Consider the following 22128-nt stretch of genomic DNA (forward strand, 5'->3'; position numbering starts at 1 on the left):
AACCTGTAAAAAGATTTGCAAGTGTATTGAGATTTGTACATGTACAGACAAATCTGTAAATGCGTGCATAGATCTGTGATTGTGTAATCATAGGCTAAAAAGTCTAAGTATTTCGCTCCAAGACCTGGAAATACATACAAGACATCAGTTACAACTCGGACGGGGCTCTCCATTGGCTGTCGTTTTACACGTGATTTTTGCTACACTTGTGCCGCGGCAGATCTGAAAATGCACGTGGAGATTTGTGTATCTGTATCGCGATCCGTGTGTGCGTAATCAGATTCGTAAATGTGTAGGAGAATCTGTAAATGCATACGGAGATCTGCGAATGTGCACAGGAATCTGCACACGTGTATTCAGAATTGTAAACCTGCAAATAAATATCTACATGTGTAATGACGTTTGCAAGTGTATTGAGATCTGGAAATGTGTGTGGAGATTGGTCTGTATCAACAAGGTTTTGTTTATCCTGTATGGAAGTAAATTAATGACAAAAGTCGTTGATGAAAAAAACACGTTGAATTACACTTATCGAATAAAAACGCATTGCATTAATGACGCTTTGAATTTTTGGAGACTGTAATTTAATATATGTATACATTTAAACATTGAACATTTCAACTGAAAACATTTCAATTGTAATTTCATTGCTTAAATATTCAGTACAAAAATATTCGGCTTAAAAATTCAGTTCTAACCCTAACCCTAACCCAAACATTCAGTCCTCTTATTTCTGCTTTACAATATTTAGTCCCGTTATTTTCGCTGTTTCAAATACGCTGCCACAATTTCAGTGGTTTAAAATATACGTCTGAGTTGTAACTGATGTCTTGTCTGTATTTCCAGGTCTTGGAGCGAAATACTTAGACTTTTTATCCATTAATAGGCCTACCTATGTACGCATTTACACAAGCACAGATCTATGCACGCATTTACAGATTTGTCTGTACATGTACAAATCTCAATACACTTGCAAATCTTTTTACAGGTTTGCAAATCTGATTACGCACACACGGATTGAGATACAGTCACACAACTCTCCGCACGCATTTGCAAATAATTTTGCTACAATAATACCCCCATACGAGTCCTAGGATTTTTTTTTTTCGAACTGGTTGGTTCTACTTTTAAGAAATTCGAGATCTAATGAGTTCGAGAACTGAGGTACCACTGTATAATAAAGAAGATGCAAGATAAATCGGGTAAAACATGATAGCTGCATTTCATATCAGCAGTGTTTTAACAGGGCCGGAAGAGGGCGATGAGGATCCACATTTTGAATCATTGCATTTTTTTCTTACAATTTTTCTGAATTTTTGTGAAAACGCATTTCCTAAAATTTCCTCTCCTTTTCTCAAAATACTAAGCACAAACCCTAAAATTCAATCTAAACTCACAGCACCTAATTTGATCTTGCAAAATCAAGCAATCATCTCATAACTATATTATCTTTGCTCAAAAACAAATACTGCTTTCAGATCACACATTAAGCCAGTCGGTACATAAACACTACTGAGCAGTCATTACACAATACAACAAAAAGTTGAAAACACTCCCAGTCAAAACTGTGACTGGTATGTAGAGAAACATGTTACTGTGGATGTGGTCTTTTGCATGTTGAGCTGGAAATTTGGAAACCAAAACAAACCAAACATGTTGTGTTACAAAAACGTTTGTATACAATTACACTAAAAGGATATGTAATATTTGCAGTATTCAGTACGCCAAAAAAGTTACTGTAAAGGACAAATTAAAAAATCCAAATTAGAGGCATATTACAGTAAAATGTTGGGCAACTGCATTAATACCTATGTACGCATTTACACAAGCACAGATCTATGCACGCATTTACAGATTTGTCTGTACATGTACAAATCTCAATACACTTGCAAATCTTTTTACAGGTTTGCGAATCTGATTACGCACACGCCAAGCCAGAGTCAATGAAGAATATTCATTCTGCCACATCACCATGTCTCAGGGCTGAATAAGGACAGAGAACACAGGAAATGCTCTCCATTGCCGGGCAATGTGGGAAGAATCCTCTGTGACCCATTTGTACCTTGACATTGAAACTCACCTACTGTATGGTACCTACACTCTCACTCAGCATGTATTCTATGTTCTAGTCACTCTTTGGCTCCTTTCTCATGTTTAGAAACATGTGTGAACAGTTTTGAGTCATTGTGTTTAAATGATGACTATTGTATGCTGGCTGTACTTAACTTTTGTGACCTGCATTTTCTATTTTGCATCAGTGTTCACCACGGTGCAAAATTTATTTTGATGAATGAAAATGTGTTTAGAGTTTTGCAAGAAGGGTGACTCAGCCGCAAATTGTGTCTAACTAGGTGAGCACTGTTTAAAGTTTCACCAAACGAGTCGCTGTTTTGGCAATTTCCAGTTTTGTTCCAAAAATGAGGTTTAGCGTTTTAGCAATTCAGAAAAACTGCAAAGCAAACTTCCATGTTAAGCAGCTTGTGCCCCTTCATCTGGTCTACAGAGGCCCATGCAGCTTGTGCAGTGCATGAACTAAACATACAATAACAGTTATAACACTTTAGAAATATCTCAGCTTTATTTAAAAAAAATGTAATATGAACAGTGGAACATTTTATCCGTTACACTTATTATACATTAAAAAAGATGGGAGTCTTTTCCCTCAATATCGGTATAATACAGTCTTCTAGCAGTCAAACAGTGTAGACACCACAGACAACCAAACACAATTTTACACAGAAGACCATAGTGGTTAAATTATTTAGATAAATACATAGTACTGTATATGAAAATAGCTATTCAGTGTAGAATATGCTCTTGCTGCCTTGGTATGATCCACAGAGACGCCAGACTGAATGTTCACATATGGGATAGTTTGAAAGTATATCAAACATACTGAGCCAGGCACTGTTACTTTTGCCATGATTACATTTCATGCTACTGCAGCAGACAATAAAATGCTGCTAATAAAATGTAAATATGATGGAGAGATGTCTGAAGCTAAGAGCCGGGCCCGACGAAGCTGACTGCCACATGGCTGTGGTCTGCGTGGGCATGGCCACCCCCTTGCTTTATTAGCAACTGACATGTTATGCAGTAGACAGTTTCCAGCAACCAATTAAGTGTAATTAAACTGGCTTCAGTTGGATTTGCATTGCATGCCGTCATACTGTCTCATACTGTCACAGAACCACCTGGAGGCTGAAATCATCAGTCACATCAGTACCATCTCTTCAGTTGCCACTAATACCCAGCATGGACTTAAAATATATTTTTTTATCACCCTGATTTCCAGCTTTAAAGAAGGTGAATTTGCATAACTGTGGACCCCACAGAGCATGTGTGACCAGAATGTTGCTAACACACATGAACCACAGAGTCCTGAAGTTCATATTGGCTGTACCAGATAAAAATAAATTAAGGGATGTCAGGGAATAGGCTCTGAAAGCATGAATGTTTCATTTGCCAGACCAGACTATGTGTATATTCAAATAATTAAAACTGTACCTTTAAAGTACCTTTAATATTAATAAAAACAAAACCTTGGTCTTAATTTTGTACTTTTTGGACCTCAACTATTCACCTCTGCTACTGTGCACCACACTAATGAAACCTTACATCTGCCTCCTCATCATAGCAGAAGTGACATTGGGATACGGGCACAAAGTCTCTGCTGAATGATTAGAGCTCCCACAGGATGATTGGCCAGGATATAAAAAAAACTGACAAAAATACTGAACTGCAGCTGGAATGTTAAATGGTTGAATGGACTGGTGATGTTCCATTTAGAACATCTGTGGTAGCGGCAGGCCCTGTTTTGTGTGTCATAACCAGGGTCATGATAATGATTTGGTGTGCATCTGGAGTACCATTTGAAGCAGTAAAGTGTCATAACAAAAACTGGAACCTGACTGGATTGTGTGTGAGAGATATGAGATTTCAGAAATGTGACATCAGATTGTGATACTGCATGATGATAAATATTGATAAACAACATAGAGTTACCATTTAAATGTGTGACATGTACAGGACAGTCAGGACTAGGCTTGAAACACACAAACAACCATAAATAGCTGAGACCTCATTGATTGGGTTGAGTCATGCTAAGCAACGAGTACAAACACAACAAGTTAAGAGAAGAGCTTCCCGTTAAAGGAACTCACAGACGGCTACATTTTATGGCTCAGCAAGTTACGGACGTTCTAACATAATTGTGTTAAGAGGTAATGGCTCAGGAGAAGAGACGCTGTAGCTCTATTTGGCTTCTTTGCTGTTTTAACAACAGTTAGATTTGACAAAGATAAAAAACACCAATATGCTGAGTGTGCAGCTGAGAAAATTCTGGAATGATTTTTAATTACTCACAGAAGTCTGTATTACAAAGAAATATAAAGGATGAATTCACTTTAGAATAAAATAGAATAAATGTATTTATATATCTGGACATTTGGAAGCGGTGTTTTCACACTTCCACTAAAAACAGGCAACCCTCCATGAATGCACCCTTTCTCCTCCTGCATGCTTTGGCTTCACTATTTTTGTACGTCAGCCTCTGTCACATGGTTATTTTCTTGCTTTTTTTCTTTCATTCCTCTTCCTTCAATATTTTTTGTCCACTTCCTGTACACCTTGACTTAATCTCTTCCTTTAGTGGCTTCCTGTTTGAGGAACATCTCTTTGGCGCCTGGATGAAAATAAAGGAACCTGCGATTCACGGTGTGTGTGAAATGATGACAAACAAAGCCCTCATTTTAGGAGTTCACTTCTAACAACACTCAGCTGATGTGCCGCTAAATGACACTTTGACTCACCCGGATGACATTAGTGGGGCCAGAGGAAGTCCAGTTTGGTTTGATTCCCCAAAACAATCATTGAATTCCTGTTCCTTCGGGGTAACTCCACTGGTCCCAGGTCAGGGCTGTAAGGGACCACAAAAAGCTACATGAGAATTGCTACTAAACTATCCAGGAGCGCAGCTACCCATAATTCCACAGGATGAAATAGCACAATATGGCTGTGTTGGGAGCCCAGGTATCAGAAGTATTCAGGCGTCCTGTCCCGCCGGCAGCTCCCATTCCCACTCCCACGCATTACACTATATCACGCATTCTTTTTCATTCCTCCTGCCATCCTCTGACAGTGAGAAGACCACTCATGTGCCAGACTCTGCATAGCTCGAGTATCTGTGCTGAGGCCTCTGTAAGCACCGAGAGTACTAAAACACTCCCCCACATACCTAAAACCTGACAACCCTTCACCAGTCATTCCTAGGCACCCACCATTCTCTGGGTGATGGAGAGTGAACCTCACCCTCTCACATACCGCCCACCTTCCTCCCAGGGATTAGAAACTAACTTCCACTCCATGTGGGACACCATGAGAGGGTCCCATGCCATACAACTCACTGGGATTCCATGTTAGAGCCATCCACAGTTCAGCACATACGGTAACTTGTTAGCCAAACTGAATTCCCAGCAGTTTGTTGATTTATGGATGTTTTGGTTGCCTTCCATTTTCTGGAAGGAAGTTCTGGCACAAAGGAAGACGCCTGTGTTTGGCTGCTTGGTGAGACCTTTAGCAGAGAGGAGAGCATCCTGGTGCAGCTCAAACCCGACATGGATAATTTCCTATAAATACTTTAAGGAATACACCAAAGTGCCAAGCCCTACCGGTATAGCTGGGGGCATGAACTCTTCAGGGAGCTGGAGGATAAGCTCAGCCGGCTGTGATTTCTCAACTTGGTCTTCTTCACAATCTCCTTCATCCTGCCCCACATGTGATGGTTCTCGTTTGCCTGGGGGATAGAGGGTGGGGGTCGTACAGATCAGCATTTAATGGTGTCATGGCCAAAGGAAGCTACAATTTCCATGTCTGCGTGCAACAGGAATGCTGTGATGGAAACTTGTTTTTTTTTTTTGTCCTTGATAAGGAACTTGAAGTTAGGTTACTAATAAAGACAGATTTGCACAGAATTCAGCGGATTGTTTTTGTCAGTGATGCTCTAAATGATATTTTACTTACCCGCCTGTGAGGTACAGAGATCCCCTCGCTGCTGTCACAGAAGTACCTGGTCTCCCCTTCCGTAAAGCTCCTCCTGTTGAACTCTTTACTCCTCAAGGACACCACAGGGTGGCATCTACCCTCACCCTCTGTGCAGAAATGAGATACCATCTTGTTTAGTCATGGAGGGAGCAGAGAAAGCGGGAAATAAACAGAGGTCCCACCCTCCCCCCTTGACTCGATATGCATCAACAGTCCTAGGAGACCTCCCCCTACTTTCCAGCAGCGTCCCCTCCCTCTGCCCCACTGTTATCTTGGTGTAAGGAAGACATCTTTCCTGCCACTTGGGTTTCTTCTTGGGTGGACCACAGGAGGATACTGGAATCAGCAGGGCCACTGGGCACAAGCTTCACAAGCAAGATGCCAGCCATCCAGGAATTATGATAGTAAATATGAGCATTTTTGTAAGACCTGCCCATATACTTCAATGTGAGCTAATCCAAAAACAAAGCAGGCAGAAAGGTTTCAGGGAAATGGCTTAGGTGACAGTGGGGATGTGCTGGTAGGGTGAGCGGCTGGGGATAAACAGGATATGCATTCTAAACCTCTACTTGTTCTGCTGTTTCAACCCAAGCTCAGTGATAGGCATGGTGATTGGCTCACTGGATGTCCTGCAGTTAGTGATAGGCATGGTGACTGGCTCACTGGATGTCCTGTAGTCAGTGATAGGCATGGTGACTGGCTCACTGGATTTCCCGCAGTCAGTGATAGACATGGCGATTGGCTCACTGGATGTCCCAGGCACAGTTTAGGGGTGCTGACTCACCTCTGAGGCTGTGGCGTGAGACCTCCGGAATGGTGGACAGGTCGGACAGTGCTCCGCTGGATGCCGTTAGGCTGCTTGAATGCCTCTTGTTCTCCTGGAAGCCCAGGCTGACAGCACCACAGCAGCAGCGCTGGAGGACATAGTCCTGGGGGAACCAAGGGGGGAACAGGGAGGTCAGCTGTGGTGAGCCTATTCCTATGCTCCATACCCTGAGGTCAGGTGGGATGTGTCAGTGTATGTCACTTCCTGTCACTGTATTTACCCTTGAACCCTAGAACGCCATACTCTGATTTGAGGAAACCTTCATTGGAGGCTGATGTGGACACCTTGGCTGCCATCCAGCTTCACCAGCAGTGTTGTTGTTTTTACAGGTTACGAGACCCGTATTTTTTTGTGCTACAGTGGGCAACCCAACAGATCTGCCCAATTTCAAAGGCCAAAGTACTACAATGGCACTCAGAAGAAATGCAGAAAAGCTTTGCTAATCCAAGCAGAGCAGAAAAGGTCCCCCTGCTATTCACTCTGTGCTGTGGAATGAGCATTGGCAGCACAGATCCGGCCCATCCAACATCTGCTCTAGGTTAGCATTGTCTGTAAAGTGCTCCACACACCAGCATCATCTGGTTTGGGCTGCAGTAGCAGCAGCCAGAGTATTTATTAGATCATTAGAATGAAAATGAGCTGATGGATAAACACACAGCAGCTGAAGGACAACAAATAAATCATTAAACATGAATTATGATTAAAAGAGAAGCCAAATGTTTAGCCTTGAGAGTTTGGACTGCCTTGTGTCTTGTCAGAGGTTGCAGAACGCCAGTATAGGACGTCACCTCTCCACTGATGGTCTGCATTGTTGTGGTTGAGCAGCGTACTTGGAATTCAGGGCTTTGTGCCACACTGAGGTGATGGAGCCACAATCTTGTGGCCTTCATGTTACCCACCAAACTCTAGGAACTCTGAGGTACCCCTGGATCCAAGGCTCTGTTACAGTTTTTTGATTGCTTTGATGCATTTCATGAAACATATTTAACATTCTCAATACTATAAGAGCATTTCTCAAAACAGTTCATGCATATAGCACAACACTATGGTTCAGCTGCAAAAGCCTGTAACAAATAATTCCACCAATGAATTAGTCAGTGCTACCAAATTGAAAAGTTCAATCTGCATCATTTTAACCATGACAGTCGTAATGCTTAGATATATTGTCAATATGTCAGTTTAAAGTATGCTCCTGAGCTCCAAAATTCTGAATGATAGTCGGGTCCCACCTTCTCAATCTCACTAATTGATGATTTTTCTTTAGCAAACTGCTACTTATTCATGTAATTAAAAGGTTCTACATTACAGTATGTAAAGTATATTGGCAAGAGAAAGCAAACAACATCAATATCAAAAGGGCAACAAAATCATGTAATGTACGAACCAAAAACACAACAACACTGTATCACTGCAATTTATGAAATATATAATTCTGATAGCTAGGTTAACTGTTTTGCACGTAGTGACTAACGATGATTACATGCATGTATAGTTTTGGGTATAAAATTATTACAATGGGAAACTATATAATCTATTTTGACTAACAAGACTAAAGCAACTGAAAATTGTGCCAAATGATGACAATTGTACAAAACAATTAATATATATGTACTAAAACATTTGAAAATTTGTGTGAAATAATGAGAAATTATGTTCTGCGGGGCAGAAGTTACGTTATGGTGTGGGCAATACACTAATTGTTTTGTAAACAATAATTGTTGTCATGTCCTGCCTACTATGTCGCCCTGACCCTCCTGTCTCCTCCCTGGCATGACTCTAACAAGCCATGCCTGGTGCTTGTTCATCTCACCTCTCGTTCCTGTCTTCATGTTAATCACTCCCAGCTGCCTCTTGTCTGCTCACTCGTTAGTCCCAGTCTTGTATTCCCCAATTCTCTCATTGAAGTCATATCTCCTTGTCTCCTATGCCCTAGCCTCCCTAGATCCTGTTTCCTTTCCAGTTCTGTTCAACCACTCCAAATAAATTCCTTTTTGTTTGCCCCGATGCCTGCTCCCGAATCTCCAGTCTGCCCATCCATGACAATTGTCATTTGACAAATGATGCAAAGCAGAAATACTGTAAGACTTAAAATGTTTCCTGTTTGCATGAAACCTGATTTCTCTTAATCATGGTGAAGTTGCCTTTCACCTACAATTCAATTTAATTATGGAATGCAGTGCTGTTTCTGCTGGAAGGGCCAATTAGTCTTAGGCTGCTTACCCTGCTTTCAGTTACATAATCTCTGAATGTTTGCACTTCCTGAGTAATGGAGTAAACAGTGTGATGGATGACTATTGATTACTCCAAATGGTTTGTTCTGGTTCATCTAACAGATCTCCCCCGTTATACTGGAGTCATGTGGACGCTTCCCACATTCTGAGGGCAAGGCAAGGCTCTCAGCTGAATCACTGAACTAAGCAGGCTGGTGGCTCTCTTTACACAGACATGTCCATCTCTGAAGAGCTTCCCATATGTGTGTACAATTAGCAGACAAAGGAGGGTGATCTTCCCTCAGGAAACATGATCACGACAACCCTGTAACTCTGCATCCTGGAAAGGAACAACAGGAATGCAGCTCTGTGTTCTCCAGAGCAGGCAAGCATCCGCAATTCCAACTGTGGATGGCTTCCTCTCTCATACACATCCCGCCCGTTAATAATGCTCCTCTTACCCAGTCGCAGCCAGGAGAAAATTCCAGTCTCAGGCTGTGAGTGTTTCTCAGTACCAAGAACAGCAAAGATCGTACTTGTGGTCCTGACAAGACCGGCTGCCTCCCAAGAACAAACTTGGGGTACAATGAATCATGAGATTGGTCTCATTCGGTGAGGATGCAAACAGTGCATCCTTGATATTTGAGGATGGGCAAGAACAACATTCAGGGATTTTTTCCTTCCCCTGTACTTCTGTTCTTGAGTTTTGGAACTGGTTTTTGGCAATAGAAGATAATGACAAATGGGTACACGAGAACATAAATACAGTCAAGTATGCATATTGAGAAACCCCATGTGTGGAGATGATCACCAACATGTCATATGAGAAAGGTGGTGTCAGCGCAGTGTTTCTGCATACTCTGCCACCTGCTGGAACCCCAGAGAACATGGTTGAGGACAATCAGGTGGGTCTCAGCCCTGCATGCAGCCTTAGCCACATTCCCATGATCCTCCTACTTTTTGAAGTGTGGAATGTGGAAGGGTGCTTTAAAGCTCAAACTCACAGCTGGCAGAAACGACTAACCCAGGTGCGGCTGACACTCAAAGGCTCATTGTACATGTTCAGTCATACTCATCCAGGGCATCTTCTGTCATTCATTGGTTTTATTAACCAACAAACCTTGTACTGTAAGTCCTTTGCTATATAACGAGACTGCATTGAAATAAGAACTGCTAGAGAACAACCCATCTTTTTATTGAAATAAAATTTGGTACAGAATGTCTTTTTTTTATTCATTCTCCGGTGCAGTTCGAGACCCATTTGTCTTACTTCCTTCTTGCTCATTTCTTGTGCCATTGTTCCCTCATCCTCTCTTCCCTCTCCTTCTCTCCCTCCCTCCTGTCATCCTCCTTATTCTTTCTCTCCCTCCACTCTTCCTTCTACTTCAATCCCTCCCTCCATATATTCTGTACTCTGGCGAATGCCTGAATGACTATAGCTTCTCTGAAACTCATAGGGTGGGCACCATACCTCTTTGTTTCTCTGACTCCTGCTCTCCTTCTGTAGGCTGCTGAGCTGTCTCTGGAGCCTCAGGTTGTGCTCCTGCAGCTGGCCAATCTTCTCAATGAGCTGGCAAATATGCTCCAGGTAGCGCAGGCCAGAGCTCGGCCCTGACCCTTCTGCAGTGCCCTTTGCCTGCTGGATCTGGGATGTAAGGAGAAAGGAAGTGAAGGGTTATGAGGTCAAAGATCTCTGTTAAGAGCTACTGGAGGGGAGGAGATCTTTCACTGTTACCAGTGGAGGCCCAGCCTCCATTACCACACAATGACATTATTTAAATAAAGTTTGGCCACAGGATTGGATCAAACACATTTCTCATAACTCTGGCACAAACATGCCTGTTAAATTCCAATAAGGGAAGGCGGGGGGCTGTGTGGGAATTTCAGCATGGAAGACAACACTGCAAGCTTCTTGTTACTGTATGGTACAGTCCTATTGAAAAGATAAGAGAGCTGGTGTCACAGTGGAATTCCCCCCTAGACCAGGGGAAGGTTGTAAATCAGCAGGTCCTGCCTGTGCTACTGCTGCCCCCCTCCACCTCCACCTGAACCCTGGAAGCAGGTCTGTTGGGGCTGCCTTGTGATTCAGGATTAAAGTTACCTGTGGGGTATCGAAGTGAGTCAGCTACTTTGTTCCTCACCAGGAGCAGGGGTGAGAACAGAGAGCAGCACCAGCTGGAAGGTGCGTTCATGGTTTATAGAAAAAAAGGGAATTTTTGAGGCATATTTATACAATAGTCACATTATAAAAAGTGGCCCAACAAAAGCAGGAAGTTAACTCAATTCCTGTCCCTCCAGAATACATGGAGCTTGAGTCTAACAATGTGGATGACGGCGGTGACATCATGTGTCTCTTTTTAAGGGGATGCTGGGAACAAGCCACCGCAGCAGAAATGACAGCTGCTCATAGATGGATTGGCCTGGTGTCACCGGGTTTGCAGAGGTAGTTACTCTCTGCTGACACCCAGCTAAATCAACACATTTGTTTTCCATTTTTTTTTGTTTCACGGTTTTTTATGTTTAACTTTACACAGTAACTGGCACTTTTGAAAGTCAAACAGCCTGTGCTGAATGTGAAAATCTGTGTGTCATCCATGCCTGGATTACCTCCCTCTGTCACTTACTGTAGACACAAGCTAATAATGCTAGCTAGGTGATAAAGTTACCTAACAAGTCAAAACATACTGTAGGAAGCTAGCAAAAACATAATTAGTGATGATTTACATCTTTGGTCTTCAGTGTAACCTGGAAATGTAACATTAGGCTCTTCTTCATTTACTTTACTCACTGTTTAGTAGTTAAAAATTACAGTACGTTAGCATACACGTCAATGTCATTAGCTAGCTAGCTATGAGGATGTGGTCATCATCCCAGCTAGACAGTTATTAGTGCTAAACAAAAAGTTCAGCATTTTCATGCTATGTTGCAGTAGTTTCGTTGTTAATCCAAAACACACCTTTAGAAATAATGGCTAATAATTCTAGCTTTGTAACGCGTCAAATACAGTTAGCTAGATCTAGACCTAGCAAGCTACAATACAGCAGGCTAGCTAAAACATAAGGCCTTCATAGTGGAGCAGAATCCGGACACTTTATGTGGTATATACACTGTACTGATGTATACCATGAGAGGGGGCAGGTGCCATTGGACCTCACAGGACCATGATCCACCCATGCCATTTCCAGGGAAACTGAAACCCAGACATGGAAAGACCAAAAAAACAAGTAAGTACTCACTATCACTATGATTTTTGTTTACTGTGTCTTTTGTGACTTGTTTTTGGTGAAAGGAGGTTTTTTAATTTTTTTTGGTGAAAGGGCGAACATTTTGGAGCCGAGAAGGTGCCAATTAAGGCATCAGCTGGAGGTAATATCACGCTCCCACACTGCCCCAACATGCATCCTGCGTCCCACGGTGATTTCCAGCCTGCCTCCCACAAAACAGGGCTTTTGCTGTCTCCAGGGATGTGGTGCCCTGCTTTGCTCTTCTAACAGTGCGGTACTGGTCACTGTAGAGTTGATGTTACAGAGTGAGTTCTGCTGCTGTGTGCCTTTAGCCACAAAGAGGCCAAACAGCCACTTGGCCTCAAGCTGTACATGGAGAAGGCATGAGAACTCAAGCAGGCAGGAAGCTGTCAAGGACACTTCCTGTGTGATCATATCACTGCCTCAGCTTAGGATCCTTAAGGCCCTTCCTTGCACCTCTCTTCCTCTGGGGAGGTACTGTTTGGTCTGGGCAAATTGCTGAGCCATGACTGACTCACTGGGCCTCTCACCAGCCTGACATCCTGTCCCATAGCTTTGCATGCACCGTGGGCATGACATGACACCTTTAGTAAAAATGCAACATGTTGTATCACTTCACTATGACTAAAGACATGTGACTGAGCTTTGATTGCAAATAAACAGTAGTAGATAAGGTACAAATACAAATTACTGTACAATTTATGTATTATGCTCAGGCATTTGTTGAAAACTTGGATACTACAAATGATGCTGTGAATTTCTGAGATAATGATGGAAAGTGTGAGTTCTACTCTAACCTGTTGATGGATATTTCCACTGCCTGTTTTCCAAGCATGACTATACTCTACAGGAATGGGACGCCAGATGTTGTCTGGACTGAGAGATACAAAAGAGTTCCTGAAATATGGGAGCGTAACAAAGATACAGGAGGGTGCCTGAGATATGGGAGGGTGCCTGAGATATGAGAGCAAGCCTGAGATACAGCAATGTGCCTGAGATACGGGAGCATGCCTGAAATAAGGGAGTGAGGCTGAGCTGAGGAAGCATGCCTGAGATATAGGAGGGTGCCTGATATACGGGAGCGAGCCTGAGATATGGGAGTGAGTCTGATATACGGGAGGGTGCCTGAGATACTGGAGCATGTCTGAGACATGGGAGTGAGCCTGAGATGAGGAAGCATGCCTGAAACATGAAATCATGCCTGAGATATGGGAACATGTCTGAGATATGGCACTGTGCCTGAGATGCAGAAAGGTGACTGAGATGTAGGAGCATGCCTGAGATATGGCACTGTGCCTGAGATACAGGACCGTGCTTGAGATATTGAACCATGCCTGTGATACAGGAGGCTGCCTGAGATAAGGAAGCGTGCCTGAGATACAGAAAGGTGTCTGAGATATAGGAGTGAGCCTGAGATATGGGAGGGGGCCTGAGATACGGGAGCATGCCTGAGATACAGGGGGGTGCCTGAGATACGGGAGCGTGCCTGAGATACGGGATTATGCATGAGATATGGGGCTGTGCCTCACATACGGAAGCGTGTCTGAGATACGAGAGTGAGCCTGAGATACAGGAGCATACTGGAGATATGGAAGTGTGCCTGACATACAGGAGTGAGCCTGGCATATGGCAGTGAGCTTGAGATGCGGGAGCATGACTGAGATATGGTAGCGTGCCTAAGCTATTACTCACCATATTTATCACTTCTACACTATTAACACATAGATGGGTGGTGAAGTCATGATAGTTGCTATCATCTATGAATAGAGTACAGTGTCTACAAAAGGCCTCCCAGATGTATATCACTGATTAAATGCTCTGAATCTATTATCTTTGTTCAGCGCTTTCCACAAATCGGTTCTGATTTGTTATTCCGAATATCTGGCATTCTCAAAACAGTGAAAGAATTATTATAAAATAATATAACAGAATCATAATACAGCATCTGTTTTTTATGCCTGTAATTGGCTGTTTATCGCTGCAATACCTTATTTGATTGTTTTTTTTTTTTAACAGGTTATAGGTTATAGATGCAAACGATCTGTCTGCTGTGAGGGTTTTGGCTGCCATTCACATGCCGTGAGCCTGTCAGTCAGCACCAAGATTGCTTTGTTTGGAGACAGTTGCTCTGAATGTTCTGAGCACTGTTGATGTTTTGAAGCTCGGCTGAGACCATCACCGAAATTTGTGATCATGTTCATGCCACTTGTTATCTGAGAACTTCAAGTTAGGGGGCTGGTGTCACCCAGCATGTTTACCACCCGTCTCTTAAATTGCAAGTATGATGTCTCTGCCTGAGCACACTCCCCCCATGATGTGATGTGTTTTATATGTCTGGCTTTATTCACTGCAGCTGCAGAATTTGGAAGAACCTGTAGCCTTCGGCACATGGTGATGTTTGGTGCTCATAACCCTTCCTTAATGTCTCACTATATTTCAGGCTGTAAGTACATCCCTCACTGAGCTGCAAAAAAGCTTTGAACTCATCTTGAAGGAAGTGGGCAGGTACTCAGATAACATTGTCAAAAATCAGCCCCTGATGTTTACATAACTCTGTGCTGTCTATCCTCACTGTTTTCATACTTCTCATTAATGAGTCTGTGTGTGATTTTCCTCCCATTTCATCTGCAGTGCTGGCTGAGATCCTGGCGGATGAGATATGTCCTTCTGTTCTCTGGGAACATTCACTTCGGTTTCCCTGTGTCATAGTCACAACCCACAGACCAATCAGATTAGGGAGCCTTTGAAAAGTACATGTAGGCAGGAGGAGGCCGGCTGGCAGGGCCCGCCGAAGGTCTCTCTCTGAGCAGAGCTGAGTCTGCTCTGCCCCAGAATGGTCTTATTAGCTCTAGTGACAGGTGATGATAAAGGCCGGACCCACAGACCAAGCCACCTGTCAGCACAGCCGGCCAGCAGAAAGCATACCGCAGGGCCCCCAGACCACTGCCACCATTCCCCCTCAGCACACAGGACCATCAAAGGATCTTTATTTGGGTAAAAATGCCAGTAATTTGAGCAATCTGACACCTGTACTGTGTGACCAGGTAAGGTGCCTGCACGTGAGGCAGGAGAGCATGGCCCTAGAGGTCTGCTCAGACATCTGTGCAGTCTTCACAGTTACCATCTACGCAGCTGCTCAGTGCAGTCAGGTGCTGCATTGTCATGTGCAGCTTGCGATGGCTGCAGCCAGACTCCCACTAGCCCAGCGGTCACCAGCCCTGCATCAGGTGCATTAAATTAGAACTGCACCTAAGCTCTGCAGGGAGTTAGATCTCCAGGAGCAGGGTTGGTGACCACTGCACTAGCGCATTCTAAATGCAAATAATACAGGGCTTACTAGCTGTACCACCCTGTGTGACCCCAGGGCAGGAGATGCATGGCACCCTCATCCCACTTTACACCACAGCATCATCTAGACCAGGGGTGTCAAACTCCAGTCCTGGAGGGCCGGAGCCCTGTGTAACTTAGTTCTTTCCCTGTTCCACCACACATGATTCAGCTCAACAGCTATGTGGTAATTAGCACAAGAAATTGAATCAGGTGTGTTAAATGAGGGGCAACCCAAAAATGTGCAGGGCTCCGGCCCCCCAGGACTAGAGTCTGACACATATGATCTAGACCATAAATCTGCTCAATACAATCCTCTCAGATGCTTCCCCTTTGATTGTGGATGCCTCCATTGGGGTTACAGTAACTGTACTTGGGGCCACGGTTTCAACAGCTGGACTGTTGTTCTGCCATGAAAGGTGCCATTGAGGCAGTGGTGTAATAAAGACTGCGATTGGCAGGGTTTTTTTTATTATTGCTAACAAGCATCAATACTGAAGCCACTTTTTGAAAACTCTTCATACAGTGTGCAGCACCAACGCACAGCTTGGCCAAACAATTAATCTTTCCTCCAAAATGCACTGCAGCCACGAAAACAGTTAATCCATGTCTCAAAATAGACTCATACCACCAAAACATCAGCCCTTCAGTTCTTTCTGGAAGAACACTATATCACACACAAAAGAATGACCTACAAAACACTAACAACAGACAGCATTACATAAAATAGATTATATATCTTCAGTAAAGGATCCTCTGTAAAATAACTCTGATTTCATTCTTCACAAACATTGTATTACAAAACAGAACACTTCACTCTGTAAAATGCCCAGGAATGAACAAACCATGTTATAGTATATTTTAATAGCCTTTATGTCTTACTGCAGTGAAATTACAGAACATTCCTTTTGTGATTTACAAAGAAAGAAACACAAAAATATTTTACAGAAGACTGAATTTATCAAATAAAATTCGTGCTACACTAGTGAACCACGTAATAAACCATGGACTAACACTGTGGGGGGCTGGACACAGAGTTCAACCAAATCTCAGCAAATACACAGTGGCATCAGTAATTTGGACATTTACAGTTTTTTCCAATCATTTTAATGCATGTCTCAATACCATGTCCCCTTTTTCAAAACACTTAACACATGCACCATGCCATTGGACCATGTGAGCTAAACTATGTATACTTTTGCACTGCTTTGACACAATATGCATTCAATCACCACTTCCCCCAAATTTCATGAATATTTCTCTCAGTCAGTATTTGCCACCAGCAAAACTTTGTACAACTACAGCCGATTTTTCAGACGTTTAGATAATCTGTTCAACTTTCAGTTAACTTTCAGGTCAAAACCTAATGAAATATAGAGCACTGTAAACTGAAATATGCTGCATTTTGACAGACAAAGGACACTATACACTTGCACTAACACAAATAATTATGCTTCTAGCAGAAATTTTGTAATTTTGTTTTTGTTTGCTGCTTTGTTACCATTTATACAAATGAGGCCATGGAGTGTCCCTTTCCTTTTTGCAACACAATGTATTCTGTGCAAAAATAATGGGTATGGCAACACATATATTACAGTACAACATTTACATTTATTCATTTAGCAGACACTTTTATCAAAAGCATCTTATAGTGAAGCACGGTAACTACTGTACAGGGACTGTCCCCCTGGAGCAAGTTGGGGTCAAGCGCCTTGCTCAGGGGCACAATGGTGGCACCCCCTGGGAGTGAACTCACAAGCTTCCGGTGTTCCTAATGGGAGCCCAGCCAGATCCCTAACTACTAGACCACCACCATCCCCCTAGATCACCACCAAGCATTTTACAATGCTTGAAGTTGGAAAGCTGGATGAAAACACACACCTGCCTGTAATTTCAGCTAAGCACCTATCTAGGAATTTGTGTGGTTAGTGGCAATTTGCCATATGTGCAAATCTTTGGATTGGCATTTTCCATTGCCATTTTTCTTTAGCTAGTGGAAAATGGATGCTGCAAGAGGCAGAGGAAGAGCAAGAAGAAATCAACAGAGAGGAAGAGGAAGAACCATGGTTACTGATGAAATCAGAGCCACAGTAATTGTTGTAAATCATGGTCTGTCTCTGAGGAAAGCGGGTCTAAGAGTTCAACCCCACCTGCCTAGATCCACAGAGGCATCAATTGTCAGGATTTTCAGGCAAAGCAACAGGTACTATACACTATTTAGAGCATTCTGACTGAAGGCATTTGATTGATGTGTATATTACTGTAGTGGTGTCATTTGAGGAAAGTCTCCAGGAAAAAAACTGATGCATCGGTGCATGTTTGTCTTTACTGTAACCCACTACTGTAGGATTTAGCATTTTCCTCCCAGAAGAGGGAGAGGAAGAATTTACCAGTATTTGTGATTGTGTGGGACAATGTGGCCTTTCATCATTCCCGCCAAGTCACAGAGTGGTTTATTGCCCATCCCAGGATGATGTCATTATTCTTGCCACCATACTCTCCATTCCTCAACCCCATTCAAGAATTTTTTTCTGCATGGGGATGGAAGGTATATGACCATCGGCCACATGATGAGATGCCATTTTTAGATGCAATGGCTGCTGGGTGTATGAACATCCATGTGGAGGACATCCAGAGCTGGATAAGGCACTCAAAGAGATTTTTTCCTCAGTATATTGCAAGAGAAAATATTTGGTGTGATGTCGATGAAAATTTATGGCCAAATGCAAAGGACCGGATGGATCAGGCCAGGTCAACAGTATACTTGACTGTATACAGTGAAACTTTGCTATTTGGCGTTTTTTTTTTTTTTTTTTTGTATTGTATGTAATGTACTTTCAGTAGGTGGTTGTAATGTATTTTTCTTTTCCAGTGTATTTGCGCAAGTGAATTTACTGTAGTATTTGTATTACAATGTTTACTGTAAGAAAAGTCAAATGTTTTTCTTTTATTTTGCAATAAACATTGTGTGAAAATATAGGATACAACAACACATCATATATACTGTATGCATTTTGCAGTGTTTCAAGTTGTTTGTGTTTTTTCATGCATTGTACTTTGTGTGACAAAGTCGTCTTATGAGAGAGTGCATGTGCTACAGTATAGTTTTAGCAGCATGGGTCACTTTTGGGTGAAATGTGAAGTGTTTTGGTGGTTTTAGTGCATTTTGCACCGAAAGTTAACTAATATGCTCAGGTGCATGTTTGTAAAGTTCTCAGTGTGAAGTGTTTTGAAAAAATAGACATGATATTGAGACAAGTGTGAAAATGATTGGAAAAAACTGTAAGTTCAAATTAAACAGTTTTATCAACTGCTGTTTGAAAGAAATTCAGAGAAGATGAAAGACCTGTGGCAAAAGTACGTGGAGGTAAGTATTTTTCATTTTTTGTAGTATTACAGTATGTATGTCACGATCCGCTCCGTTCGATCCCGATGTGTGCCACGCCCACCTCGTTACCTCATGTGATTCCCTGATTGTTCTCACCTGTGCTTTGTTACCCTTAGCCTGTCTCCTGTATTTAGTCCCCAGTTCCGTCATTGTATTGTCTTGGTGTTCATGCCTGTCGTCTGATTAAATCCCCGTCTTGCCCTACCTACTGGCTCCTCTCCCCTGCTTTCCGGCTCGCTTGCCCCGCACGCTGACAATGTACTGCATGCATTACTTTTTTGCATGTAAATTTACTGTATGATAGACCAATATTAAACTACACAATGTTGCCTTTCACTGTATTTCAGAGACTTTTGCAAATGGGTGCTGAGGAATTCCCACATGAGTTTATATACATTGATGAAACTGGGTTTACAGTTTTTCTCAGTTGCTTTGATGCATTTCTCACAACAGAATGGAAGTTTTCAAAACTGCTCGTTCAATTCCCACAACCTCTAGTCAGTTGTGCAGATCATAACAGCAATTTCTGGTTGTTTTCGTCATTTTGCAATTGCTTTAGTGCTCTCAGGCAGTTGCTTATGTGCAATTCTCAGCTATATCATACATCAGCGGTTGCTTACTGTATGTCATGATGCTCAAAATGCTTTGTGCTAGCCCTCTTTTGCATAGTCTTACACTCCAGACAAACTTGTCGTTTTGTCATTGTGCAAGTCATTGCAGTCAAAAGTATTGAACAAGATATCATTGGCTATCGAGTGTATCTTATAGGTTTCTATAAAACAATTTTGGCATGTATTCACAATACTAATGATTTCTGCACCATTTTCATATACATGGATGAGACTGGCTTCAACTTGGCCAAAGGAAGGAGACATAGGTGTAATCTGATTGGACAGAAAGCTACTGTTGATATGCCAGGTTTTGGGGTGGGAACATCACCATGTGTGCGGCTATTTCGGACAATGGGGTCCACACTCGCATCCCTCTTGTGGGGCCATACAACACCCAACATCTGCTGACCTTCTTGAACACCCTCTATAGGGATCTCATTCCTAAAAAGGAGATTGGTCAGGAAAATGTACCAAAGTATGTGATCATTTGTCGTAATATGAGTTTCCATCACTCCAACCCAATCAGCGAATGGGTTGCCAACTGCCCCAGGAACTCCTACAACCATATTCCCCATTCCTCAACCCAGTTGAGGAGTTCTTCTCAGCTTGGAGGTGGAAGGTATATGACCGTAGCCCACATACACAAATACTGCTGCTGCCATGGAAGCTTCATGTGGGGATATAACAGCAGACGCCTTTAGAGGCTGGATAAGACATTCTAGGAGGTTCTTTGCACGCTGCATTGCAAAAGAAGATATCTGTTGTTGTGGATGAGAACATGTGGCCCAATATACAGGATCGGCTGCAATTGTAGAAAGCATTTAGAGTTTCAGTATGTATGTATTGTTTCCCTTTTTGATTTTGTAATTGTTTTTTTTTTTCATTTCATATGTTATGCATGAGGCATTGAAATGCATTTCTTGCTAGACTGCAGTTGCAGTGCCTGGTATGTCACCATATACCTGTGCAACCAATAAAATATTCTTCTTGAATCAATCTCCCGCAATCAGTGTGTTTTACTTTTATGTTTCCTGCCTTTGTCATTCAGATGTTTTGTGCATCAGAAAATGTTTAGATTGTGCCAATTTTATATTGATAACTCGACTTTACATTTTGGCTGCCATGTCCGTGGACGATGATTCATGGACTTGGGATTTTGATGGCACTGATATGTTCAATGACATAAGTACTTGCTTTTGAGGCTTGGACTAAGGATTTTGAAGAGGTTACCTGATTTTGCTGCTCATCCATGATGTTTTGCCATTTGCACTAAATGTTCTGAGAAATGCACTCGCTGTTATGCAAATGTTAAATCCGTTATGAGAAATGCACCAAAGTAACTGTGGAAAAACTGTAATCATACATTCAAAACTGAATGACTACAATTTACTACAGTACTATTAAGACCCATACAAAATGCATTGTAAAACCGAAATGATATAAAATAAATTAAATAAAAAAGAGACCAAACAAAGCAGGCATCTATTCTAGGTGATTCTCGAACCAGGTGTTTTGCCACGAGGTGCTGAGGTGCTGCCCTGGATGTATCATTAAAAGAGGATATCAGATGTGATGTACATAGATCAGAACTTGTGGCCTGATACAGAGGAGAGGATGATTTGGAGCACTACTACTATACTGTAGATGTGGACCAAATGCAAGTGTTTGTGCGTGTGTCTGTGTCTGTGTGTGGATTAGGTTTATATTACATTGTGGGGACCAAATGCCTTCCACATTGTGATAAAAACCTGTTATTTTGACGTTGTGGGGACCATTTTTCAGGTCCCCACAAAGATCTCTGAATGCAATAAAAAAAAGTAAAAATGCCGAAATCTTGTATTTCTTATGGCTACTTATGGTTAAGGTTAGGGCTGGGTAGGTGTTAAAGTCATCAGGTTAAGATTAGAGTTTTCCCCATAGAAATGAATGGAGATATAATTACAAACCTGTGTATGTGTGTCCATGTGTGTGGTTCAAGTGTACAATATATTGTGGGGACCAAATGTCCATTTTTTTAGTCCCCAAATGGGGAAATTCAATTTTATAAAAATCTGTGACTGCAATCAAAAAGTCCTCACAAAGATATGAGTACAGGCCTGTGTGTGTGTGTGTATGCACAGTGTATTTTGTTTCTGTGGCATTTGCTGAAATACTACATTTTTGTGATTTTTTTTTTATAATTACTGATGATTATTTTGTACAGTAAGAATAAAGACCATAGACCCTGACAGTCACTGAATGCATTTTGAATCAAAGCAATGAGTAATGAATCACAGTTTAGCCCACATGAACTCATGTTAAGGTAACTTTTGGAATTTTGAGAAGGTGGCTTCAGTACTGCAGAGTGTATCTTAGCGATTGAAAAAAACTGTGTATCTGAACTGCTCTGGGGGCCTAATTGTGTCCTGCAATTTGACTGGACCTCTGTCACCTTTGGGTGCCGTGTGTGTTGTTTGTGTGGGGTATGGTGTTGTGTGTG

The 22128-nt window shown here is 42.2% G+C and overlaps 1 protein-coding gene across 1 annotated transcript in view; it reads right to left on the bottom strand.

The window, feature by feature from the left end:
* Positions 1 to 2559: 2559 nt before the first annotated feature.
* LOC140588201 (uncharacterized) overlaps positions 2560 to 22128 on the bottom strand; it is a 30183-nt gene continuing 10614 nt past the window's right edge. The window contains exons 3-8 of the mRNA XM_072709792.1: positions 10550 to 10723; positions 6827 to 6971; positions 6022 to 6149; positions 5670 to 5794; positions 4812 to 4918; positions 2560 to 4684 (exon numbers count right to left, since the gene is read on the bottom strand). Coding sequence (XP_072565893.1) covers positions 4822 to 4918; positions 5670 to 5794; positions 6022 to 6149; positions 6827 to 6971; positions 10550 to 10723 — 669 coding nt within the window. The 3' untranslated portion in view covers positions 2560 to 4684; positions 4812 to 4821. The remainder of the gene's footprint in view (positions 4685 to 4811; positions 4919 to 5669; positions 5795 to 6021; positions 6150 to 6826; positions 6972 to 10549; positions 10724 to 22128) is intronic.

Source organism: Paramormyrops kingsleyae, chromosome 3 (assembly GCF_048594095.1).
Source record: "Paramormyrops kingsleyae isolate MSU_618 chromosome 3, PKINGS_0.4, whole genome shotgun sequence".
Lineage (NCBI taxonomy): Eukaryota > Metazoa > Chordata > Actinopteri > Osteoglossiformes > Mormyridae > Paramormyrops > Paramormyrops kingsleyae.